General features: G+C 39.5%; 1 protein-coding gene across 1 annotated transcript; it reads right to left on the bottom strand.

The window, feature by feature from the left end:
* Positions 1-5876: 5876 nt before the first annotated feature.
* Positions 5877-8028, bottom strand: LOC126372710 (YTH domain-containing protein 1). The gene has a single exon (XM_050018559.1). The coding sequence runs from the start codon at positions 7830-7832 to the stop codon at positions 6492-6494; it is 1341 nt and encodes a 446-aa protein (XP_049874516.1). The 5' UTR covers positions 7833-8028; the 3' UTR covers positions 5877-6491.
* Positions 8029-9205: the final 1177 nt, after the last annotated feature.

Genomic DNA, 9205 nt, shown 5'->3' with positions numbered 1-9205 from the left:
TCGCCGAGCGCCGACTGACGCGCCCTCGGCCCTTGTACGCGCCGCCGGCGACCACCGCGCCTGCGTCCACCACTTACAACCTCCACGCCTCCTATTACATAATAAGACTAAACGTCGACAAAGCCTCACCGATCCCTGTTATGGTCGGTCGGTACAGACTATTTTTTATCTAACGACGAGATTCCCTTACCTTCATTACAAAATACCTCGGTACTGTATATTTTTAATTAATTTAAATGTTTTTAAAAGGGAGGGACGTTGTGTTACCACTCATTGTAACAAACAAGGTTGTATACATGCCTTCATACAACTTGCTCACTTACTTGTACTTAAATTATAAGTAGGTAGATATGCGCTTTTTGAAAAACCTTATGCGGTTGTGATTTTTTGTTAACAAAATCTCACAATATACCTACGAAACAATAGCTTGCTGCAGCACACTATCGCAATTTAGTTTGCTCGTAGTAAGCTAGGTAAATGGTATAGATTAGATAGGTCTTCTTCTATCGTGTGGGTTGTGTAGCGAATTACCAACCTCAGCAACCCTGGTGTCAGGTTTATTATTGCGCCGCCAATGGCCCCTGACATGACACATGTAACGACTACGTACTTACATCAGTAAGTAAGTAACCGGGACCAACGGTTTAACGAGCCTTTCGAAGCACGGACCATCTTACTTTTGGACAATCAGGTGATCAGCCTGTAATGTCCTAACCAAACTAGGGATCACAAAGTGTTTTTTCTGATATGTCCCCACCGGGATTCGAACCCGGGGCCTCAGGTTCGTGAGCATAACGCTTAACCACTGGACCACGGAGGCCGTTGGTAGGTAGGTAATATGTGTACAGTGTTGGACCGCCCGCGCCGTCGCGTACGTATGCTAAGGTGTGCTGCCAGATTTGGTTCAACCCTAAGGCGACGATATAGAACATTAGATCTTAATTTAGGTGAAAAGTGGGTGTATACAATAGTGTCTACCGCTTCGGGGATACAGGCGTGATGCTATATTATGTGAACCTAATATAATAACTCCACGCACAATATTCATAATGGGGTAGACAGAGCCGCTCATCCTCAATGAGACAACCTAAAACTATTCCTGCTATTCGCTCCACAATACCTAGGAAACGCATGCCATGGCATAGAATAATACTACGTGGCCATGGTTATCGCTTGCTTGTTCTAAGCATAGTAGATTTACCTAGATTTTTCTCGCGCTTACGCGGCTTCGCTGACACATACTACTTATTAAAAAATATTTAGTCATAAATTTGGATTACTTACCTAAATACACTTCTCATCAAAAAAATCGAAACACTTCCGTTTTCATTGTTTCTGTCCGAATTTAACACAAAAAAGAATTCATACGATGAAAAAAATACATAAATGTATAGCTGGCAGTTTGGCCATTACAGTAATAAGCGAAAATTCTAAATTCAAAATTAGAATTTCATTTGTTTATCTTATAAACGAAATGAATCACTGTTTTGAGACAAATGTGTGTTTAGGGTTGGAGTACATTTAGCGTTTAAAAACTAAAAATTGGCACCTATCCTTAAACTTTTTGTTTTTTATTTCAATACTGTGACTTTGGGACGTCTGAAAAAAGGTTTTTTTTCTAAAACGTATGGATACTTCGCCCACAGAAGCCGCCCAAGTTGTGGCATTGCTGGATTCTGGCCTTAGTCAGCGTGTTGTGGCTGCAAGACTGCATCTAAGCCTGTCATCTGTTCATAGAGTCTATAAACGTTATCGGGAGACTGGTTTGTTCACGCGCCGTTCAGGATCTGGCAGGAATCGGGTCACTTCTGAGCGAGATGATCGATTTATTGTAACAACTTCTTTAAGAAATCGACGCCTTAACGCTTTTCAACTGCAGCAGCGGCTTCGTGTTGTACGAAGGGTGGCTGTAAGTGACTCTACAATTAGAAGAAGGTTGAAGGATCGTGGACTGGTACCGCATAAGCCAGCAAATGGGCCGAAATTAACTGCAGACCATCGAAGAGCGCGCCTTAACTTTGCACGTGAGCACCTAAATTGGTCATACCTACAGTGGAGCAAAGTTCTCTTTTCTGATGAGTGTAAAATTATGCTGTATGGTAACGACGGAAGGAACAAGGTCTACAGAAGAGACGGAGAACGCTATGCACAATGCTGCATTGAAGAAAAGGTCAGCTATGGTGGCGGTTCGTGGACGGTTTGGGGAGGAATCAGCGCCGACGGTAAGACAGAGCTTGCTTTCGTGTCTGGGCCACGTCTGCCTGCACTAAACTGTCATCGGTACGTCGAAGAGTGTCTCGAGCCTCATGTGATGCCCTATGCACATTTTATTGGCAACGGCTTCATATTCATGCACGACAATGCTAGGGCTCACACCGCGGGCGTCGTACGAGATTATCTTAACGAAGTCGATATCTCTATTATGGAATGGCCAGCAAGAAGCCCGGACATGAATCCCATTGAACATCTGTGGGATGAATTAAAGAGACGAATTCGAGCAAGAGATCCTGCCCCAGAAACACTTAGCCAGCTGCAAGATGCAATCCAAGAGGAATGGGACAATATACCACAGCATGTGATCGTGACTCTCATCCGATCGATGAAGAACCGTATGGAAGCAGTAATTAGAGCTCGGGGAGGGAATACAAGTTATTAAATAAACGTTTTTTAGCTTTTTTTTCCATTTACGTGTGTTGTTTTATCCATTTCCTTTATACTCCATACGGAATAAAAATGACTCATTTAACAAAATACGAAACCTATGAAAAATTCATTTAAATTTAGAACATTAACATTAAGATTTGATAAGCTCATATTACTCACTATTAAACGACATTTAATAGTGAGTAATATGCACATTTTTCTGATAATCCTGACAAAACGTAAACTTGCAAGGTGTTTCGATTTTTTTGATGAGAAGTGTACATATAATCAGTAATCATATAAGTAATAGACGTTTTATAAGGCCAACGACCTCCGTGGTCCAGCGTTGGGCTCACGATCCGGAGGCCCTGGGTTTGATTCCCGGTGGGAACATATCACAAAAATTACTTTGTGGTCCCTAGTTTGGTTAGGAGTTAGGACATTACAGGCTGATCACCTGATTGTCAGAAAATAAGATGATCCGTGTATGAGCTGTCAGGGGCCTTTGACGGCTCAATAGTAACCCTGAACAAAAGGATCGCCAAATTTCGCTCACCGTCAAGCTAGCAAGTGCAATAAAACATGGCTATAAATCCAGAACCGTGATGGTACTAATTTTTTTACAACAGGTACTATTTTTTTCAATAAGAGTACTATTTTTTGGTATGGTCAAATTATTTTTTCGTGCCCATTTTTTTTTGAGGCCGCTAGCTTGACGCACACACATTTAGGTCTTTAACCAAACACAGGTGTTGTCGTGAATACCATTATAAGCTCTAACTCTAATCAAAGCGCGTTCCACTAGCTGTTATTCCAGTTCCTCTACGTAGGTAATGTGATTCTCAATAAAGAACTTTGCAGTACTGAAGTCGACGATGACATACGAATAAGTAGCAGGACCAAGCAGAACATTTGCATTGCAACACCACAGAATATGAGAATATGTACATAGGTATAGTACCTATTACAATCACGCAGCGCCAAAAGAGAAACTGATCTTGAGCATTGGATCTTTTAAGTAGGTAGGTGTATACGGTAGGTACCTATCCACTTAGTTGACGGTTATTACTTAATGTTCTTGTTATCTACAGCATAGTTATTTTTTATTTTATTAGGGAATGTTAGCTTCCCTAATAAAATAAAAAATAACTATTTATTTACAAAATAGACATAAAATAACGAGTAAATAATGACCAATTATATGCCACCACAAATAAAATCAGTTCACGTAGGTATATGTTGATTTATGTAATGCGCAAGCCATACAAATGGCAGGTGGTATATAGTACTGCGGTCACTTCGGATCCGTCATTTGACGGACTCAGATCGAATAAGACCCGTACTTAGTAGTGCAAAGACGCTAGGAAACGAGACGTGGGTCATAACGAAAAGACATATTCATTCCATCCAAGTTGCCAAGATAAAGATGTTACGTTGTATCTGCGCAGTAACGAAACTCGACAAAATCTGTCACGAGTAAGTTAAGCACACTTATGTGTGCGGTAGGTAGTGGCTTTCTTGGAGTGTCAAACGTGTCAAACTTCAAAAAAAACGGATTGCGTTGATACTCATATGGGCATGTGAGGAGAAGACCGCCTGAGTACGTTGGCAACGCGGCTCTCAACATCTTACTGGCGCGACGAAAGGGATAAGACCTAAGCGGAGGAAGTTGAGTGTCGTGGAAAATGACATGAGAGATAAGGACGATGTCCAGGACAGGGCCAAGTGGAGGAATAACGGCAGCAACGGACCCGAGCCCAAGACGCTGGGATTCACGCTAGGACGAAGAATAAAGTTATTATTATCTTAGATATCCTCATAGAGATTTGGAAGCTTGTTGGTAAACAAGCCACAATAAACACCGAACGTTTCGTACCTTTAATACCTACTCATTAAGAGCACACGAAGTGGGACGTTAGAGACCGTAAACTCGTAACGTCGTCGCTTTGAGGTTACTTCTTCCATGTCGTCGGCTCAGCGTAAACAAAAGCTCTTCTAGATTCAGGCGGATGAGGTGTTTTCTCAGGTAATTTGTCAGCTGGCTATGCTGTACTACCTAGTAGGTACAGCACAGTAAGTACGTAGTACTGTAATATAGATATCTACCTATATTGCAGAAATAATTTCTTACCACATAAACTAATCGTACCATTAATACCTACTATTACTCTCGATATTAGGTACGCCCCAACATCTTCGATCTTTATACCTAAACAGCCGATATAGGTACGTTCCGCTGTTGGACTCGGATCTGCCCTTCTAACAACTCCTATGTCAGCTTTGGTTTAATGACTTAATGTCAATATACGTGTCAATAGTATACTACGACCGAGAATTAGGGGCTCTCTCAAGCAAGGACGACTCGGAAATTTACTAAACGGTCACCCATCCATCGCAACCGACGATACCCTTCATGATTCTTAACAGCTATTTCCAGTATGTAATGTACTAGTATAGTACGTACTAGTATGTACTACATTACACCTACAGATGTGTAACTCTATTAATCCTAAATTTCGACATAAATATAGAAAAAGAAACCTTATATTTACAAAGTGCGTGACGAGGTAAAACTTCGGTAAACCAAACCAACTGACTGTAATCAAACTATGTAGGTATTATTCTAGAATTTCTCCAGATATTGGTGTCAAAAATTATTAGGTCAATGTATTGATCGGTGAGTCCTCGTGTTCTTCATTAATTTGTAGGGAGGAGGGTACCCACACAAAGAGAATCTGTCACATCCTTGTCATACGTGAGCATGACACGTGAATAACAAATAAGAACCTATTTACGGATTTATCATCAATCACAGGCAGGCCTTTTGTTTCCTCCATTCCACAATTTTTTTTCTAGATACGAGTCTCCTCTGCCTGCGGCCTCGTTTTGTCACTTTGAAATGATTTTTTTTGATGAAATATATGACGGGTTTATGCCAATTACCAAGTCATATCAATATATAACAGAGACATTATTCGCCCTTTGGTAACAGTTGGGTAATATCGACTTACCTCCATTCTCGGTAACAAATTTCATAGGCGATAAAAGTAGGTGCAGTGTGTGTAGTAGTAACGTCGCCAACTGCCAAGTACAGTTTCAAGTAGGGTAGGTGCAAGTATGGATGAATAACAGTTGTCCATGGTAGGTATAAGTAAGGATTCCTGAGGATTTCTAACAAAATACATCTAACTACTTTAGTTAAACCACTCAAGAACTAATGAAAAAATACCAAGTGTATAAATACTACTATATAGTATTGATTGATTGTTGTAATATCCACAATATCATTAAAACAGTCACTGAATAAATGCAAACTCTTAAGATTTTCTTTGGCCTAAGTGTTAAAATTTTGTGTAAGTATATTTATCAAAATAGGTGGAAATATCACAGATTTTATACACAACCATATTTGTTGTTTTAGTTGATATCAATGTACCATAAACCAATTGACTCATTGGTAGAAAAATTCCAATTATTTGGTTTATGTTACATTTTTCCTAACAATAAAGCAATTTGAATAAAGTCAAAGTATGCTATTTCCAATCACAAGGATGACATAGACCACACACTGCTCCATGGAAATAAGTCTCTTAGTAGGTGTGAGATTTCTTCCAATCTCATTATTATCAGCCTACTTTGTCACTTCAATTGCACTTGAAACTTGTTGATATTGTTCCATTAATTAAAACCTAACAAAACTAAACTGTCCAAATTAATACTGATAGTTCCAATATAAAGGTTCGTCACAACACTACAACTTTCAACTCAATAAAGTTCAAAGTTCAAACACATTTTTTTATTAATATTAGCAATTACCAAATAATCAATACATCGGTGGTCAATTAGTTTTATCGTCGCTCTCTATAAGATCTGTGTGATTCACGCTCACGACTGCGGCCACGAGAACGATCTGAAGTACGCCACAGGAACTCATCTACTGACCGTTCATACGATCTTTTGTCATAAACGAGCACTGAACGCGGATAATCAGATAAATCGTAATAGCGAGGCGGTGGCGGCGGAGGAGGCGGCGGCAGCCCGTCATATGGCGACAGGGCGCCGCTGAACCCCGGAGGAGGGACATATGGTAGTGGTGGCAGTTGGTGGTGCATGGAACGCATATATTCTGCAACATAAGCTTCTGCCGCTGCAGAACCACTGCTGCCATAACCTTCTCGACTGCGGTTGAACCATGCTGGTAAGCGATCTCTCACATATGGAGAAGGTGATCTCCTCTTGTATGAGCTAGATGATAATCTACTCCTGGGGGACATGAAAATTTTTCTTCTGCCACTTCTTGACGATGTAGATAACCTGTTTCTGAAATTGGAACCCCTAGACGAAAGTGGAGCTCGATATGTTCTGTAACTCCCTCCACTTTTCATGTAACCCTTCTTTGAGGCTTCCTTTGATTTTCTCAATATAGGAGTCATTTCAATACCTTCATCTTCAGGGAACAATCTACACAGTTCCTCAGCTACTTTTGGTTCAATTTCTTGTCCATCTCTGCCAATTTTTACTGGTTTTCCTTCATTCCATGGATTATATAAATGAAGTGTGCTACTGAAAGGCAATTCTTTACGGCATATCCAATCTACTTTAAAAACTCCGTCCAACACTTTAGCCGAGAGTCCGGGTGGCAGCACCCACGATATCGGAGGTACGTCACGCCTCGACTCGCTGCCCAGGCGAGCAAACCCGGCGAATTTACCACTTTCCTTCACGGAAAATATCAATAGTACATTTCTTGATTCTCTGTAAGCCTGGTTTAAATTTGCTTCATTTTGGGGTAAAGTAGACCATACGCCTTTAGCTTTGGACAGAGTTATATTCTCTGCATTGTTAGATTTAATCAGGAAAAATCGTGTGTCTCTAAATAAATAATTTAGTTTGGTCATGTAATCGTAAGTCTTTGTTTTGTTAGTCGTGCTCGAAATACATCTCCTCTTATTTTGAACGGGAGAGCGACTTTCAGACTTGGTACGTTTACGGTTAGCGCGTCTTTCTTTAGATTTGGTGCTAACTGAACTGATACTGGGAGTACTCGAATCACTTGAAGACGAGCTGGACACTTCACTTCTCGTGTCATAGTCTTTACCTTCTTCCAACTGTTTAAGTTCTTCTCCTATTTCGGCCTCTACTTCACCAACTCCAAGGTTTACGGCGTCTGTGTTATTGGAGGCCTCCATTTTCAGTGCAATCTTCCGTTCATGTAAACAGGTATAGTAACATCGCCTGAGCCACTTTTCATGTAAATACTACGTGACTGTATAAAATAAGGATCGATGATGATGATTTATAGTAATTTAAAACATAATTATCAATTTTACTTATTACAAATTAAATATGAAATCGCTAAAAAAACTCAATCACACTACAGATAGATAAACCATAGACTAAAGAAACGCGCGATTAGGGATGTCAATCCGATCTGATACTCGACTGTATCGATACAATGAGAGACTTTCCAGACCATATTTTTTTTATAAGGAACGATAAAAGTATAGATGGCACTGTATAACATTGCCTTCCTATAACCTTCTAATTTCATGGATTCCAGACTGAGATGTGAGATAAATCATAAGCCTTGTTATTTATTACACTCAGGACCAAAGACCTTGTATAGAATAGACAGATAATATTTTAGAGTGACGATAAAACTATCACAGCTCTCTTTCTTCCCTATGGCAACAATCTCTGTGAAAAAAAGAAACAAACATAGACAAACACCGCTGTCTAGAACGTCAGTGTTGACCGTTTTGAGATGTTGTGGTAGCCAGCTGGATACCAAACCTGCCGTTAGTTTTTTGGTGTTTTGGGACGTTATTTTAACTTTTTATATAAAAAATCTGTTAAATAGTTATTCATTATGAACCACGGCTTGCGAAGCTATTGGTTGTGAGAGTAGAATGGGTGTTATAATGGAGAACGATCAAATAATGTCTCACCATGGGTAAGTTATCGACCACATAATACATGTTTGTGTGCAAGAAATACATTACCTGGTCTGGTTTTTGTAAAGTTTATTGAGCCCTAAACACGATGCAGACGCATATTTTCAGCAAAGCCGTCACATTTGTACAAATAATTGATTTCACATTTTACGTTAATCAGCTTTGACAGATCATGTACCCAAAGTATTATAAGTAGTGTTGTCCTTTGATGTCGATAACATAATATTATGTTTGAATGTAACATCTACATGTTGTGTTATTCTATTCACGTTTAATTTATTTTTCGACCTGTTTCCGATTTGGATGAAGATTACATAAAGATATTGTATTTTCCAGATTTCCTAAATATCCTAATTTACGAAACAAGAAATTAAGAAACAATTAGATTCAGACCATGACACGAGATGATTCTCTCTTCTGAAGGACGCCTTCTCCTTATTTAAGCCTGTGCTAATTACATTTCGATGTATCTTGCTTTCTATCGAGCAGGATACCAAACAAAAATATTACATAAAGATGCAGTACCAACAATATTCACTCACATATCTCACATAAGGTGAGTTTAAGTTTAGTTATAAGTTTATAGATGAATTTGCAGCTATTTCGTT

Source organism: Pectinophora gossypiella, chromosome 14 (genome assembly GCF_024362695.1).
Source record: "Pectinophora gossypiella chromosome 14, ilPecGoss1.1, whole genome shotgun sequence".
NCBI classification, from domain to species: Eukaryota; Metazoa; Arthropoda; class Insecta; order Lepidoptera; family Gelechiidae; genus Pectinophora; species Pectinophora gossypiella.
Note: the sequence above shows the minus strand (reverse complement) of the source record. Positions and strands in the feature narration are given on the sequence as shown.